General features: G+C 36.6%; 1 protein-coding gene across 6 annotated transcripts in view; it reads right to left on the bottom strand.

Annotated features, from left to right (window-relative positions):
• step (cytohesin steppke) overlaps nt 1-18,967 on the bottom strand; it is a 56,712-nt gene that overhangs the window by 35,674 nt on the left and 2,071 nt on the right. Inside the window, exons 3-5 of one of the 6 annotated variants that reach the window (XM_074089351.1) lie at nt 17,192-17,214; nt 11,837-11,992; nt 11,071-11,265 (exon numbers count right to left, since the gene is read on the bottom strand). The exons of 1 other annotated variant lie outside the window; for it this stretch is intronic. In XM_074089351.1, coding sequence (XP_073945452.1) covers nt 11,071-11,265; nt 11,837-11,992; nt 17,192-17,214 — 374 coding nt within the window. Of the gene's footprint in view, nt 1-11,070; nt 11,343-11,836; nt 11,993-15,007; nt 15,269-17,191; nt 17,215-18,967 lie in introns of those variants that run through there. 4 more of the 6 variants (XM_074089345.1, XM_074089349.1, XM_074089348.1 and 1 more) reach the window with 4 other exon arrangements.

Here is an 18,967-nt window from a genome sequence, read left to right on the forward strand (position 1 = left end):
TTTAATCTACTGAATTTTAGTACCAGACAGTAATATACCTTTATAGCTCGTTTTGATAAATTTACCCCGAAGAATAATTTGCACGTATAAAACTTATTAGCATATTCAATCACACTTACACAAGCAGATATTTTTAGTGATTACGTATTATCTACGTGATGTAACCTTTGATGACTTGATTGTTGGACCTTCATTCCTAGTAGATGTTTTGTTTCTAAACAAATGATCAAGCTTGGTTAAATAAATAACATAAGAATGTTTATCAAAATTTTAATTCATTTTTCGCAGAAAGCGGTACCTAATAAATAAAAATGTACCTAATTGTTAAAGCATGTCATACTCGCATGACTCAGAGGCAGCCAGACTGTTTAATTCACTAACGTCAAGAGTTCGTGCTTCTGAGAAAGCGAGGTTAAACCTTAACGAATGTGAATGGTGTTTTATAGATTTTTACATTCAGCGTTCATTGAAGATTGTGTTGTGACTAACAATTAAGTAGTGTAATGGAATGCTTCAACTGGAGTCTCTCTCTGCATAATAGTTATTATTAAACATTAATATAAACTACGGACATACGAGTAGTTTCACTAATTTAAATTATCACTACAAACTTATTTGAAAGTAAGTTAAACGTTTGGAAACAATATGACCTTCAAATGTAAACAGGATCAGCAGGATGATGAAGATTTATACGTTTAACTGAGTTAAGTACAATTGTTCCTGGGCAGTGATTTCATCGAACGAAACCAAACAAAATAACGCCCTGAGAGTGACCTGATCAACCTCAGCGGATATATTATTGGCCTCCGCATTCCTGACCCAGACATATGACGAAGAATTCAAATTGACGTTGTGTTCAGTAATTTCTTTGCATACACAATTTAACTTGACTAATATTACGGATAAAACTAAAAATTGTTTTGAGAAAGTTCGTGAAGGTGATACGATCTTACTGTTATGGTGTTGTGCGTACGTTTCACGTCAGTACACTTACCTGCAAAAAGGAAAATTACAAATTAGATTAAATTGCTAAATAGATATTGGTTGGGTATAACATCTTCAACTCGAGCAATCATACTTTTACATTTACAGACTGAAAAGTTACTCGGTCCGATGAAAGGAAATAAAAAGCAGAAATAATAACAGAGGCAAAAAGTAAGGCAGAGCAGACTACAGTCGCAACAAGACGAAACAACACACAATGGGGTTCATATTTCCGGTGCGGTGCAGAAGAACTTACAGTGATTTTTGCTCAGAAATTTCCAACAATCATCGCGTAAATTAAGGCCGATTTTTGCTCCTGGCGTAACGCCAAAAAGGGAAGAACACTGCGACGACGTTAAAGAAATGAATACTATGCCAAACGCTTAACGCGCAGACTTGTCGATAGACAATAATAAGACTCTTTTGTTGGCCCGGTTTCAGCAATTCACTTATGTAGTCAAGCAAGTTCCTTACTTTGATTGAATATTAAATTGTTCTGCTAGTAGTAGCCATTACTGATTTCGCTCATTAACATAACCCTGCCCGATGTACTTACAGTAGCCATCATCTGTTGGCTAGGTAAGCTAACATAACAAAATTGGTACGTATTTTAACTATAGATACTGGCCTTAATACTGGGTTTACAAAAAAGCATTTCTGCATTTTGCGTTGCGGCGGTTAAATTAACGGCACTTGAGACCAAGTAACTTTTCATGTTACTTAGTTAGCAAACAAAGAGCGAAACGGTAATTCATTTCAATTAAGTAACAGAGTGCTTCCTTCAAACAAAACAAGTACTATGTCCGTCGACACCACGCTCCGATAACGGACGAGGGTAAATCGAGAAGCAAAAAATATCAACGAGGGATTGAATGAGACGATTTGTTGGGTTTGAGAGCTGCGTGTAGCTCGGGCGAGCACATGCAAAGGTTGCGGACAACGCCCCTACAAATTTCGAGAGCGCCGATGACATCAAGATTAAGGATAATTGAAACGCTAATACTAAAGCTCGTCGAAATCCCTAGCGGACAGGAATAGCGTGTCTAATACAAACAAAATGTAACTAAAATTAGCGAGCCAATTTAATTGTGGGCTACCAACATTTACAACGAATATATAGTAAACTATCAAAACTCTTGCTTGACTCCTTTTAATCAGGACATAAACCGCAATACAGAGCGATATATGTATAGAGACTAACATAACAATAGAGTTCCTTGAACTGGTTTTAAATTAAGTCATATATTCTATCGCATGACTGTGGAGATTTCTGGATTATTATAATCGGCTGTAGGAAGTGCTTCACGTCTCTTTTTTTACAAAATGCACGAGAAAGAACTTTAAATACCTGCCACAGCCAGGTTCGAGCGTTTAGTGCTTATTTCTGCTTTCAAGTGGCCTGATAAAGAAGCCATATGGCAAAACACGTGCAATGTTGTCAAACGCTTGCCACTACGGCTACATGACCCTGACCGTGAAACTAATACTCAAACTCTTTACCGTAGATATTTAAAAATCCCCCTTACTGCAAATAATGTGTTTAAATGCTATAAGTATTAGGTATAAACGACTTCAACATACACCCAGTATTACAAAAGGAACTACTTAAGCACATTTTTTTAAATTATTATTACCTATATGTAACATTTCCGTAAGCTAAATAACCTATTTACATTTTATGAACAGTGCTCCAACATTAGTTCTAAATTTTATTGTAATAACTTCGTGGCAGCAATGCATCGCTGATAGTTTTTGTGTTAATTAAGCTAAATCGCGATGTTTACAATAGCCTCGTATTGAAAATATTCGTCTCAAATTTATTCGACTTTAAGCATGAAAACTATCTCCGAGCAAGAGTAAGCAGCTTAATAAATAATAGCCTCTAAATGAATGTGCTTAAAGGTCGGCGGTCTCACTTTAAAAGGGCAATTACGGTTTTAGTCGAGCTTCAGCGGGAATTTGTGCGCCCCATGGGAGCATGGCAAGCTGTTACCTCACTTCAAGAAATAGACCATTCAAATGGGCCGCTTCGTTACGCATTGCTGACAACACTAAATGGACCAGAGAATATTGTCTTTATATTTATGGTTGTACAGTTTTAGATGCTAGAATCATTTTTGGGTTATATTTGTTTAAGGGCATGTTTTTTACGGGAGCTGTTTGATATACACATAAAGAATTTCTTTTATATGAGGGGAGGTGACAGTCTCGCTCATGACATGGAGGCAATTTGTTGATATTAGAGCGCCTCCCGTCGCTTCTTTGGAGAAGGGGCTCGTTCTAGTTTACGACGTTGAAAGGAATTTATTGCCGACGGCAGGTAAGTAGGTACATGTCATTATGCAAAAGTAATCACTTTTTTCTGTGTATTTTGATATGAACCCGACCCACCTCGAATGTTTCTTTGATTTACATACGTCACTTTGACGCTGGTTTAATATAGAAATTATGTATGCGTATTCACGTAACCCACGTTCCTTAGCTTCCATTTGTAACAGCTACTGGTAGCTAAACTGAGAATATCCGTGAAATGATTCTTATCTCGTGTTTTCCCGAATCTCCCAATCGTGACATAACATTCTGAGCACGCGCGACTTTCGACAGTAATATTAGAATGAGTATCTAGCAAGTTTGGACTATATGAGGTACACGATGGACAAAAACTTTAGACCAATAAATTCATAGGTAGAACTTTTTGCGCCAGTATTCTTTGAATTAACTAATATTGACTATGACAGCTTTTAAAAACTCAGATTAACTCGTTACCAAGGATTAAAAAGAGCCTCTACGGAGGTAATAATGGAAAAGTAGCAATTCCAAGAAAGATAACTTAAGGTAGCACGATCGGCCCATGTCAACTCACTAGACCAGTTCTAACGTAGAACCGGATACAAGAGAAAACACTTAAAAACCTTGAAAGAATCTAACACAAAAGCGAACTAATTTAGCAAAAGTTACGAGGAACATTGAAAGAAGCCCATTTATTGATGAAAAATAATTTTAGAAGTCTGAAAGCCCGAGCCACAATCATCAAATTGCGTATCCAGATACAGATCAAATCAAGAGAATAAACTGGTAAAAGTATGGTGTCTTTAGATAGGTTTTTTCAAAAACATTGTACATTTGCAAGAATCTTTTTATTCCAGGTATCCGTTTGGATGCATCCAGAATATATTGCCTATATGCAAGGTGTTTTAAAATAATCCGGAATATTTCAGCAAATGGTTGGTTCAACTTTAACTGAAGGCATCGTGTGCAAAGGTTTTTATCGATATTTTTGATTGAAATCACGCCTTCGGCGCCATACACTTTAATCACTGACTAATTCAAGGAAACATTGTCAATCAATATTATATAGGACATTCGGCCATATTTGCCCGATCATATGTTAAAATAGTCCGGATGAATTTTATGATTGGTTTTTTGGAGTATTTTTTATTTCAACTACAAATTTGTTACTTTTACGGGTATCCCGTGATATCGAAAATACAAACAGACATGGATGCACAGAAAAACCAGAAAAAGAGACCAGCACTGGGAATCGAACCCAACCCCTAAACCACTGCAGGACAGGAATCTAGACACGAATTTTTCCTATGCATACATATCTCAGGTTGCTTATTTCCACTATGCTACTTAAGCAGCAGCACTAGCGACATCTATGTTTCGTCGACAGACGTCACATTCTTACGGAACTAACCGCTCCACCCAGACAAGAGATGTCGCTACTACTGCTACTGTCGGATGAATTTTAAGACACAGTGTATAATGAGTTTAAGAAAACTGACAGGTAAGTAGGTAAGCTTTACGTATTAAAGAATAGTTGATCCAAAAGAAACTTAATATTAGATATTTGCATCATTAAAGTAGATAAGTGTTTTTTGTTACGATCTGGGTCGTGTAAAAGTTGCTAAAAATTCTAAAGTGTAAAAGCCATTCTAGGGCATCTAGGTGCTAAATTTGAGTAGGCATTGCAAGTGGAACTAGTCAGGACAGTCAGTACCGAGAATTAATTAAATCTGACACACCAAAGGATCAAAGGATTGTTTGTGGGCAGAGGGATACCATGTAAAACATATCGTCGGTTTATTTTATATCAAATGAAGCTTCGTAGAGTAAAATACGTGATTCAGTTTCTTCATATGTACGTGTCCCTGTCAAATAAAATTTCAAATCACAGGTGTTATATAACCATTAATTTGTAATTTTGAACAAAATCTTAGATACGTGCATTATCGCCGCAATCATAGATAAGTATTATAATTTGAAAAATAACGTCATCATAATCGAGTTTTCTGGTATTAGGTAACACAACGGACACTCCATCGTGTGAAAGGTCAGTACAGACCTACAATCTTATTTTTACACGAATAATGATAATTGATAATTTATATAACATTACGCAATGACAGTGATTGTTTATTGAATGAAGTATGCCTAATCGTAATAAGAATGATCTAAGAAACAACCAGAATTTCTTGCAACTGCAAGCAGGTTAGTGACCTACAACTTGCAAGACTGCCCAGCCCCCCTTCCCTCCGACAAGGTCAGAGCCCCCTTCCCTTCTTAATGAATGCTATTCCGGGATCCCATGCGAGTGCATGTAGGATACGGATGGAACGGTCGGTTTAATAATAAGTACTTAAATAGAGCTCACTAATTAAATTCGTATATTTAAGCTAGCACGATTATGACATATGTTGATTAAAAGATTTTTCCAAGGAAAAATAAAGCACGGGCACGGAATTAGTAAGGCAGCAACTAAACTTCTATCTAACTAAAGAATAATCTGGAGCACATTACATAATAGATTTTTTTATTAATTACAATACAACAGTCCGATGAATACAACACGGTAGGTAGTAATTACAGCAAATCGGTACTTGAAATGGCGAGCGGCATTATAGTTCCAAGGCTAAGGGTTTCCATCCTCTTTCCCTGTAAAGCAGGCAGGCAAAGTATTACTTAAGTTTTCAAAGTTTACAATTTACAACCTGAGCCACTTTTAGTTAGTGTTATTTTGGCTTTTACATATATCTGCAGGTAGGTAGGTACATAATGGGTCATTCATATTATTTTACAAGTAATTAGACGTTTTAATGCTTAATATTAACACGCGGTAAATAAATTTTAAAAGAAACAATTGAATTCATACCAAGGACCAAGGTTGATTGAATCTAGCATCGTGCCAACGCTCGATGTGAAACAAGCGCAACGAAATACCCAGATTAAGATTACATAGTTCTTGAAACATTGGCACTAAAAACCATTTTTTAAGTCTCACGCTAATTGCAATTGCGGATATTTTATTATCATTAGATTACGAGGTGACCTCATTTGTGTTGCGTGCGGCATAGATGTGGCCCACGAGGAAATTTGCGAACGTGTGACAATATGTAAGGCATGCTCGTCACCTGTGTCACGCAACGCAACACGGCTAATAAACCCCATTAGCACACAAACACCGCTACAGAATCTACAGATGCACAGATAAGTGACGCAAGCTGAAGATAGCTAAGGTCACCTCGATCCGCTGTGACGCCAGTTTAAACTGTAACATAATTTAGAAGCGCGACAAATTCACTAATTGAGATTTATTTAACCGTCGCGCATCTCAATGGTTGTTTCGAGAATCGAGATCTGACTGCGACATTTCATCGTCATCATTATTTCCGTGTTTTTAGTTTCCAACCACTTTATGATTATCTTGTAAATTTACAAATAAGTAACCGTGTGAAGATCGTTCGGTTTGCAAGTTAGGTTATAGCTGATGAGCTGATAAGATAAAGATAATTTCAGCGCACAAATCGTTAACAGCGAGGGCAGTCTACGTACTCATTTGCCAAACCGCGTGCCTGTCGGCAGTATTTATTTAGCTGACCTGGCACGATGTAGGCTAAGCCAGTAGGTACAAAATATATTTAAGAAGTCTTGACGGTAAAGAGTTAATTTTAATTATTTATACGTGAAACAATGAGCCAGATGACGACTTTGTTTTATGAAAATAGACTTTCATCTTAAAACGCTTCCAACCTTGACCGGTGTCTGTCTTCCTGACGATAGATACATACATTTATCTATATATAATGACGGTAACATAGGTACATGGTAGTCTACTTCCATTTTTAGAAGTATTTGCATTCGTGCCCGAGTTTATTCAATTTATTATTCAACTAAATAGAAATTCACGTACATAACAAACAAATCTAAAGCAAAAGCGCTGCATAGCACAAAGGAAATGGCGCAGAGTCATGCCTGACTGAGCCTTTCATGTAAACTTTTATTTATCCCAACAGGTCAAGCAAGGCACGAAATCAAATAAAGTCAATACAATTTGCTGCAGAACAGTTTGTTTTAAACATTAAAACTAGCGAGCCTACCCTCATACAGTTTAATTCGCACGATAAAAAACCTGTCAAGTGTCTGTCAGGCCACGCGCAGTGTTGGGTTTCGTAATAATACGCGGCAAATATTCTATATAAGGACTGTTCAATTTACTATGCACATGCTGCATCTTAAACCTACAATATTCACCACGGAAACTTGCAAAAATGTTTGAATGTTCTAAGTCAGCAGTATACCAAATCATTAAAAAATTTGGAGACTATCATAAGCTTGAAGATCTACCAAAATCACGGCACATATGCGGCCCAGCCAATCCAAAAATCGAAGAAAATGTGCTGAGGCTGCTAACATCGAACAAATACATGTCTGCTCGCGATATTGCTAAAAAAGAGTGAGTTAGAGTCGACACAGTACAAAATATGAATAAGAGAAATAATATACAAACCTACAAGAAGCAAAAAATGCCAAAGAGAAGTGCCGAGCAGCAAATACGGTCCAAAAAAACGTGTCACAACTTGTACAACATTTTGCTGCAGGACGAATTCCGATGCATATTAATGGACGACAAAACGTATGAAAAATTTGATAGTAATACGTTACCCGATGAGGGAAAGTCTATAAAAATGGACAAATATGGAAAGTAAGTCCTTGTAGGACTACGGAACCCTAAAAGGAGCGATCTGGAAAATAAAAAATATATCAATATCACGCAAGTGCATTAGAATGCATAATAATGCATATGTTAATTTCTGTTAATTAACAAGCAATAAAATATGTCAGACTGTAATGTTCAAACAAGTTCTATAAGGTAGTAAAGACATAAGTTCCCACAAAAGAATTTCTATTTGGGCTCTGGGTGCCTATCGAAGCTATTTCCCAGAAATTTAATAAAAATAATTGGGTTTAGAACAAATATGTGAGGTCTCTTCTATGAAGTTTGGGGAATAAACACTAGGGTGGGTAGATCCTAATTTGGGAATCTATAGCACACAGCGTAAAGGTTTTTTTTTTTACTTAAATTTTTATTTAACTACGGTACATTCATTCCGTAATAAATGCGCAAATTAAAATCAAACAATATATCGGATTAATTAAAGACATGTATGTACATAAAATAAGACTGACCAGTAACTGATATGATATTAAATTATTATAAGGCAGTTATAATGTCAAGTGTAAACCGTCACATCTGGCTTGAATTCCCTTCGTTATTGCACACATTTGAGAACAAACATTGAATTGGAATAATTTATTCGGCAAATACCAAACCCTGAACTGCTTGAAAAGGGTTTTGAATTTAGAAAACCAACATCTAGCTAGTATCTGTCATCATAACAATGGTGCCAGGCTTTGTTTTTTGATTGAATTTCATTCGGAATGAAGACATCCAAGTACTTATTGTTATTACTATGTAACTGCAACTGGATAATTCAAAAAAATCTTTAAATAAATACTTACATATTTCAGTTCTATAATAAAAATAAATGTTCATAGTGAATGTACCCACACAGCAATGAAACTGCTAAAATACGATTACTGAATTTAAATTAAACGCAGAACATTACCAGCAGTATCTCGAAGGTTATTTGAGAATATCAGCAGGCAAAAAAACATGTGCTAATAAAATATGCGAAATAATGTACTTACATCAGCACAACGAGTTACATTCCAAACTTGGAATATAAACAAGCTTAAAATATTATGTGGGAATGATGTAAGTAACCAAATACCACAAAATGATGTAACAAAACAGTGTCAAATTATAATTATAATAATAACATCGAAAAAGCATTGCTTGTCTGTAATTAATACCCTATTGCTTACCTTAAAATCTCTATGTATATACTTGTGTTTTCTGTACTGCTTGTTGTGTTGGTGTGCAATAAAGAGTTATTGTATTGTATTGTAATTCGACTGCTGTTTGATTTTTTAATTGGCTACATTGGCGAGACTGTTAAAGTTACCTAGACTATCGTCCAATAGTGCGTATAGTAGACATGACTTAAGCCATGATGCCATATGTGGACCATTGTTCGCCGGCCCTGCATGTGCACAATATTGGGTCGTACAAACATTGTTAGGAATACATAGTCCTCTGTTTGCTTTATGATGTCAGTAGACAATGTTTTACGGGCCCCTCTTTGTTTGATAACAGACTGAACGTAATCCGGTTGCATGAGACTTGCAGTGATCGCATTCCCATCTATTATGTAGAAGACAGACACTAAGGCTAAGCTAAATACTTAATACTGAGCATTGCTCATAATCTCCAACGGTTTAGCTGTTAAATCTGTGTGACAGACGACAGACGGACACATAAGTGACAGACAGCAATAGAGTTCCGTTTGGACCCTTCTGGTATGGAACCCTAAAAATGCACTACTACTTTTTTACTTCGCTATTTGTAATTTATTAGTAATTGTATAATAGGGTTTATCACAATTTTCCAATATTTTTTAGCACTCAGCCTTGAAAATAGATGATCCTTCATTTTAGGATGATCATATGTATGAATATTATAATATATGTATTATCACTCGCAATGATATCTCCTATACATAGAGGTGTGGTGTCAAAAAGTCGATTATGTTTTTTAGCTTTCGTATAATATTTCTCGGGTAGCAAAGTCAATATTTTTCAATTATTTAATCATAATGATGTCCAAAACATGCGTGGAATGAAAAGTCAATATTTTCTCAGTAAGGCTCAAATGATGTCCCCTGGTGTAATTAAATCTCCTGACAAACAGATATCAGTAATTCGTGGTGGTAAAGGGCAACAAGTGGGAGCTATTATATTACTTTGTCCACACTGTTCCCCTCGACAGTTTAAGCACGTATAAAGCATGTTGTATGTAGATAATGGTAGCCAATAAGGCAGCTTACAGAGTTAAAGAGCGGATGCGGCACCCACTTTGAAAACATATTGTACGTTTAATACCTACATGAAACCAATTACAACGTTTCCTCCAATTTAACTCCGGCAAAAGTCTCCCGCTATTCAAAAGTAGGTACCTATTAATAATAGTCATGATCATGATCATGACCGATAACTTTAGCTTTCGAATAAAACATGGCGATTATTTAATAATATAAGTACATATCAAGATTGTATAAATTTCATTCATAATTGAACTATTAAACAAACGATTTGGACGATATCAAAAGACGATTTACGTAGATAAGATTATGAAATAACAACGAAACAAAGACCCGAAACTAATAATTTTTCATCATTAGGTGGTTCTTTTACAAATATGTTCCAGCTGTAATTCTTCCGCACACAAATGACAGTAACGAGTATCTATTTCAACTACGAACGTGACTCACCGATAGTGTAAATAGAGCGCTAAATGTTTTTACAGTTGATACAACTTACAACGTCGAACAACAGTTCTCCGTATCAGCCTTATCTGTTCCACGCAATGATAAAATGAAAAACCACTTAGAATAGTGTTTGTACAAAAAAAAATTGAATGCCATTACGTCAATCATATTTTCTGCAAGTAAAGTTAAGAAGTTTCAAGTTTTGTTTTGTGTTAGTAACATACTGCTGCTGGAAAACGTTAAAAATTGAAAAGAAATGATTGGTTGACACAAGACGCAGTCCGAGAGCCTCATGCAGCGTGGTTGGATGAGTGCCAGGTCGGCGGCGGCGCTACGTATAGTCCTTCTATCTAACATGACATTTTGCGTTATTTAAGCTCAAAATTGTGTTAAGCAGTGTAAAGCTATTACAGACCAGTTTGGAAACAGTGGTAAGGTCCCAGGCGGATCTGGTCTTGCCGCGTGGTTGGGTGCCATCCTTGCGCCTGCCCAATGAACCGTAGTTGGAGGGTGCGGGCTCATCTCGCCTGCGCCGCCCGCCGCGCCGTAACGAGGAAAACCAGTTGGAGACGGATCCGCGGCGCTCCTCCTCGGCCGGCGCCGGTCCGGCCTTGATGAACATCACTTCACTGGCACCGAACTCCGCGCATTACACTCACACTCACAATTAGTTCAACTAATAAACACCTAAAAGCCCACAACATACATTCAAAATGCGATCGCAACAAAGCAAAATAAAGTGGAAATGTTGATGACCGCGTCGCCCGGTTATTTGAACTCGTCGGAAACTGCATTTCAGGCAGAAAATTTTGTAAACACTGACGACGCGGGCTAGTTTTTGTTCTAGCTATGTAATTCCTCGACTCCGTGCACATAGTTAAATTCGCAATATTGATACCGTAACCAATTTCCAACAAGTTTTTATATTTCAAAAATACAGTAGCCGTACCTTTGCAAAACATAAACAAAAAGTGAAAACAGCCCATAAGACTGTTGAAAAGGACTGCTGTTTTAAGAGGAGCTACAGGTGAAAATGAACCCTCGAGAAACCACGCTTCCAGATACTGCACAATAAGCATGAAAGTGAGCCAATTGCGATACTTTGAGAGCGCTAGACTGAACATTGAGTGACGGGCCACGACATTTATGCGAAAGTGAACAGAAAGCTGCTGCTGACACACCTGTTCATAGTCGTCGTCGTACGTTCGGGCGGCGCGCGCGCACCGCATCAGCAGCGGCCACCATAGCGCGTCGCACAGCAGCCGAACATGTAAACACATCGCGTGCCATACACTTCCTAGTAAGGAGCTCACTCGACTGAAGATAGTTGCGGGCGCCTTCGGTGTTTGGCACTGTGTCAACCGTACGCTACATACGTATTATGCTTATCTTTCTGCAAGGCCTCTGTCACACCTTAGACCAAACGTTGATCAGTAACATCAAAACAAAAGAATGATTCAGATCTGGAAACGTTGCTTCATTTGACGACGCACACACAGCTGATAATGGAAAATGATTTAAAAAATCCGACTATAGGGCATATATGTTTGGTTGTACTAATTGGGGATGGACAGGACAGTTGTTATCAAAGCTGGCAGGCAGCCATACTGCGGAAGTGGCAAAGGAAGCATGATAAAACCGATGAATCGCGAACTTTGTCCGCTTCACGGGAATGCTACAAAACAACTTTGCAATGACTCACTTGTCGAGCTCAGTAGCTAGCTACCCGGTTGAAGCCGATTGCAGTATTTGTATTGACAATTGGATTCCAAATTGTCATTTCATTATACTGTAATAGCTCTTCTAGGTCTTTATATCTCAAATGGAAATGTATTTTCAAAAGGGCTTATTTCCATTTTTCTCTTTATTTTTTTACTAAAAATGTAGTTCTGCTTAAAACAGAAAATTACAAATATTCTTTGAGGTTAAAGTTAAAAAAGGCCCCTAGTTAGTTATCTTTTAAAAACCGGCCAAGAGCGTGTCGGACACGCCCGAAATAGGGTTCCGTAGCCATTACGAAAAAATTAAGTATTTTATACGGAATCTTCCCTAGTTTAATATTTTATACCTTAGGCTGCTATTTACTCTTAGAACTACTAATAATTTTCAAGCGAGCTTAACCGTTATAGTTTTCCTAGAAAGTTTGATATACCTACTACCATCCTGATTTTTTTTCAAGTTTTTCCACTCACCGGTTTAGATTTTAGAGGGGGGGGGACGCTCGATTTTAATGAAAATTTGCACTTTAAAGTTGAATATTTAGCAAACAAATCGTTGAATCGAAAAATCGTCTTAGCAAACCCCTGATGGTTTTAAAAGACCTATCCAACGACACCCCCACAATATAGGGTGTGGATGAGAAAAAAAAATTACCCCCACTTTACGTCTATGGGAGGAACACTAAAAAAATTTTTTTTTAATTTTTAATTGTACGATTTTGTCGGCATAGTTAACTTATATATCCGTGCAAAATTACAGCTTTCTAGCATTGATAGTCCCTGAGCAAAGCCGCGGACGGACAGACAGACAGACAGACAGACATGGCGAAACTATTTTGGCTCCGGAACCCTAAAAAGGTTCAAATATCAAGGTTCGGATCAAAAGGGCCTAATTCTTCATTTTATGTACCGACACTTAATATCTACGTTGAATTGTAAATTTATAACTTTTTGTACACTTCGAAATTTGAAGCTGACTACTTAAAAATAAACAGGTAAGTACTTAAGGAAAAAAAAATCATTAGAAACGTGTTGTTCATTGGAAGAATTTGCCGATAGTTTATTTATTTTTTATTATGAATATGGCACCGAAATCGCTTTTAGATTTAACAATGATCGCTATATCGAAACCATTAGCCATCAAAGTAAAATAATATTTTTATAATTAGATGAGGGGTAATAGAAAGAAATAGTAAGTTATTCGAAATTGGCTTAATTGAAACCTAACGAAATAGTTTTGCCACAACAAAACGGCTAATTCCAACTTAACTCAACTTAAATCTGAAAATGTACGGTAATTTACGTAAATATTTAGGTAGATAAAGCAATGTATGTAGTGCCATAACATTTATGTCAACTTACTTTTATACAGTATCGAAGATAAAATAACAATATCTAAAATAGAAACCGATGATTTAGTTTTCCTCTATTTCCCAAAAAAAGTTTATATAGTGGAAATAAGCCCTTTTGAATAGACACTCTTCAAATAGGTTTTAGGCACTCATTAACTCTTCCAATATTGACTCTATCAAAGCTCGTAAAGTGCTTACATGTTTCATGTTTGACAACAATAACTTATTAAACGACTGTGTCATTCATGTTGATTAAATGTAAATAATTGCAAGTTTGAACTCTACATCGTAGATTCACGGGGTCAAAGCCATGGACGGTTATATTCCAACGTTTATGTGTCCACATGAGCGATACATACAATACTAATATTAAAGGAACGGGATAATGTGGACGTAGCCTTATAAAATGACATCATTAATGAGTCCTCAGAAGTGCTTTGAAGTTTTAATTACTGTTAGTGTTAGAGCAAATTAACTTCGTAATGATCGAATCGTTCATATGCCTGTGACTAACAACAATTGGAACGCGTTATGAAATAACCAGAAACTAAGAGTATTTTAATCGATTCATAATATTTACCAGTGTACAGGTAGTAGGGGATGCAAAAGGACGTGATGAAATAATGCCTGTTAGCTGATAACTGGGTCTACAGATAAGTAATCCACGAATGCAAGTCAAGAATCCAGACGGAGACAAAATTCCGATGATGATGAAAAAAATAATGGGGGATAGACTCCCCGATGGTCCTTATTCTCTAAAGTTATAAAGGACCAGATTGAATTCATAATCATAAAGTGCCTATTTTTGCATATATAGGTAGAGTCATTCACGATGACTCGTGCCATGGTTCTTATTTCAATGTCATTAATGGCTAATATTGACAAAATCACGCGTCTTCGTGGATGGCACTAGGTATATCAAGGAGTACGTAAGAATTATTCTCGTGAATAGGTATCTTATCTTATCGTCCAACGATCACTCCTCAATTTCTTGATTACATATTTGACGTGTTCCTAAAAATGTTAATGAATTGGATGTATGAAACCGGAGATGTCAGATCATAATATGGACCTTAGTATTAGCAATGCCTGAAGGTGAACATGTTTAGAAATTTATTTTATCGGTTTGAAAATATTGTTTGCCCTATAAGGAAAAATATTCAACCGGATTGTGACGAACGATCCAACAAGGACTTTATAATTCAATTCAATACAACTATTGTGAAGAGCTGTGATATATATCATAAAAATAATCGGTATGTTTACTACTAAACGACAATACAGTCATTGAACGAAGATGTTTTGGGAAACCTGGACGGCGAAGTCATACATAACAATTCCACTTAATCCACATTATGAGACACATACGCTATCACTACACTTCGGGACACTTGTGAAGATCCCTCAAACAATAACACTTCACTGGGGATAACGCTAACACCGCGGTCCGCTTGCCGGATGATACTTTGAATGCGGTTTTGAGTGACGTCACCGCACGTCCGCACGACGGCACGGCCCGCCTGTTACTGACTTACTACCACAACCTCTGTAGTAAGCCTTTGCATTGACGGCTTACGTCGGACTGGTCCGTGCGGGCGAGTATTGAATGAAAACTCTACAGGGGTAGTGGCTTTGTTGAGACACGTTGAGGTGACATTTTCTGTTTCCTTTTTGTTGGAACGCGCTGTAGTTTGGACTAACTTTGTCAGGTTGTTAGAAAACTCGTGTTGGGAACTAGAGTTACTACCTAGAATCATTTTGTTTGATTGCATTCAGGCGCAGTTGGTGGTACATTTAATAGATAGCCCGACCTTTATTGCCGAATGCGAGCAACGGAAAAAAACCCAGGCCGTAGGCAAAATAAGGATTAAACAAAATAAGGAAAATAAAAATGGATTAATAATAAATAGGTACAAGGTTCCAGTTATCAATATGCATTACTTATAGAGTTATAGATCCATTATAATTTACTGACTGTCTGGCCAGGGTAAACATCAAAGTGACAGAAATGTAAATGTTAAATTAACCCGAAGTTCAAAATGTGTTTAAGATTCTTAATTGAATTGAAATTAAAGAAGAATGAAATTCTCCTTACTTGATTTGATTACTTGTGGAAATCATTTCAATGTATTTTTTCTAGACCATTAAGCATTAGCATACAAGATAAAACTCCAAATTTTGTTACTTTTACGGTCATCCCGTAACACCCATATCGAAAATACAAACTGAAACATTGATGCACAATTGTGCATTCTTCTGCAATCTTAATTTGATTACTTAATAACGACATCTCTTGTCCTGGTGAGCGGTTAGTTCCAATGGACTGCTGAAAGTTTCTCGATGTGTGCCATTGTGGGCTACAGCATAGATGTCGCTAATGTCGCTGCTTAAGTGACTAAATAAGAAACAAACAAGCTGAGATATGTGGTGCATAGGAGAAATTCGTGTCTGTACTCCTGTCCAGTGGTGGTGTAGCGGTTTAGCACGCAGCACGGAATGCCGAGGGCCTGGGTTCGATTCCCAGCGCTGGTCTCTTTTTCTGGTTTTTCTGTGCATCAAATGTTTCAGTTTTTTATTTTATTAACATATAATTAATTATTTAAGGATTAATCTATTTATCAATATGAGCCAAGTCAACTAACTATCAAATTGATTATTCACGAGACTGAAGTTCCGTAACCCGCCAGCGCTACTGTCGCACCAACACCAACTGTAATGGGACTTAAACGCCGCCTGGGTCTGGGTCGCAGGACAGCCTCCGCTACTGAACCGACAGACGTGTTCGAGCTGAATCCACACGCCCGCACTTCTGGTTTTAAGTAGTCACGTCGTGGTTGGTGCTTGCTCAACCGTTTGAGGACAGGATATGGCCACTGAGCCCACCTTCGGAAAAAATGGGGTTGAAGTTGAAATTGGATCATGCAAATACGTAGACATCCTAAACAGCCAGTGCGCTACATCGTACTATTCGTACTGGAGTGCCCCCTAACAAGATACGGAGGGAGGATAGAAGACTTCAAAACCCTCACGAGCGAAGCTGCAGAATGGGTTCCCTTTATCTTGCATAATATCGATTCTCCGAAATACCCTTCGCATAACAGATATCTCATTTTTTTTTAGCCGAATGATACTTTTGCATAATCATAATAATTATTGTCTAATTGGTCATTTATATTGTTTGTACGTGTTACTCTACTGTATAATTTAATAGTGGCATATTTCCTGGTCTATGTTTCGTTTAAGTCTTATTTTCTTAAGTTTTTTTTCTAATTGTACCGTTTTTTTTCCAAATAAACATTAAACATTAATGATTACTTTGCATAATTATCAGTTCGAATAATAGTCATTTCTCAGAATATTAAATAGCAGAACACTCTTATCGCCGAATATACTTCTGCAGAATATTAAATAGCAGAACATTAGTATCGCCGATTTTTGTATGTTTGTAATTTTAAATAGCGCTGACTAACATGGCTGGCTGACTAACAACTACAACATGATAACACCAGACATCTGAAGGTCGGAGACCTGGTGATCTGACACACAGGGCCCTCCTAGTTCGGGCACCAGTCTCCTCCACGCGAGTCTTTGTCTTTTGTGATTTTATTGGGACAGTTATTTGTAATTACCTACTTGGTGGTGGAGAAAACAATAAACGATTATTATTATTATTATTATTATGGCGTAATGACATAGTTAAAGGAACTAACAGCTACCATAAAAATGGTTTAAGGTTAAAGTAACAAAGTAAGCGTGCTGTAACAGCACAGCAGCAGGCAAAGCGCCAGAACAGAACGGCAGCTACATAGTAAATTGGGTTAGGTTAGAACTGCGACCACAACAGCCACAGCTTACTGCTGCCAATAAAGGTAAGGTTAATATAGAACTACAATTAAAACAACGTTAACGTTGGGGTGGTTTTAACGCTTCAGCATTATACTGAGCCATTGTCAGATTTACAACCGTAATGACACATTTATAATAATTGTTGTGTCTTGTGTTGTGAATAAATGTATTTTGTTTCTTTGCTTAGTTCATTCTAATTAATTTAATTGCAAGGAATGTTTAGTAAAATTTTATTCTGCTTTTTATTATCCTTATGCAAAGTAATATTATGAGATATTTCTTTTAGCGTAGCAAATATTCGAACATATACCTAAATATTATTATTCTCATCGATATTATGTGATATTAATATTATGCTTTACAAAATTATGAGAAATGATAGTATGAGAAAAAATATATGCAAAAAGTAATTCGGTGATATGATGATTCTGCTCAAGGTTGTATGAGAAACGAAATTATGAGATTCGATTTTATGCAACATATTAGTGAACCCATCAGAAAGGAAGCGTAAATTATCTGGCTATGATTTAAATGTAATTTGTAAGCCATATGATAAATAAATAGTTAATTATTCAAGAGTAAAGTTGCATAGGCTTGATTTATTTGAAATCACTGCGTATTTTTAATTAAATACGACGTAATAAAAATCAACACCACATCTGTAAAGTGCTGGCGCTAATTAAATAGCAACTTTTAATTTTAAAGACTCATATAGTTTTACGATTAGCAAAACTAAACTCGTAGTAAGTAAAATTTTAAGTACACTCGATTTCAACACAGTCAAGGACAATATTTTAATTAAAATAAGCAGGGTTCGAGGATATATATCATGATCAATACAAAAATTGGTTTAAAAATTTGATATTATTAAGTAATTTTTGGCTAGTTTTTGGCCTTTGTAACTGTATTTCTACATACAGTTACGAAGACAACTAGAATACATCTAAGAGCGCACTTAACGCTAGGCACTCATACCTACTCACTCATAATGTGTATCACTAAAACTGCATGGCATTAGGGCTGACGCTATTTTCAATTAGGATTACTTTAAATAATTGTCGTTGACGATTATTCTTATATCATTATGCAATGGCCAAGTCAGTATGTGTATTAAAAAAAAATTGGCTTACTCTTTATTTGAGAACTATAAAATGTATTTTCCACGGTTCTAAAAGAAACAAGTTGGTGAAAATCGAGTTCTATGGACATCCCCCGTTACTGACAAAAATAACAGACTTGGTATAAAATTTAGCAATATAAGAACTGCGTTGCGCAACTTGCAACTTTTTACATGTAATGTTTTTGGTGGGATTTCTACTTTTCATACAAAACTCTAACCCGACTGAAGAACCTCAAGCAAGCTTAGTAGTCACATTCTCTAATCATTCCCATTCAG

This window comes from Choristoneura fumiferana, chromosome 6, assembly GCF_025370935.1.
Source record: "Choristoneura fumiferana chromosome 6, NRCan_CFum_1, whole genome shotgun sequence".
In the NCBI taxonomy this organism is placed as follows: domain Eukaryota; kingdom Metazoa; phylum Arthropoda; class Insecta; order Lepidoptera; family Tortricidae; genus Choristoneura; species Choristoneura fumiferana.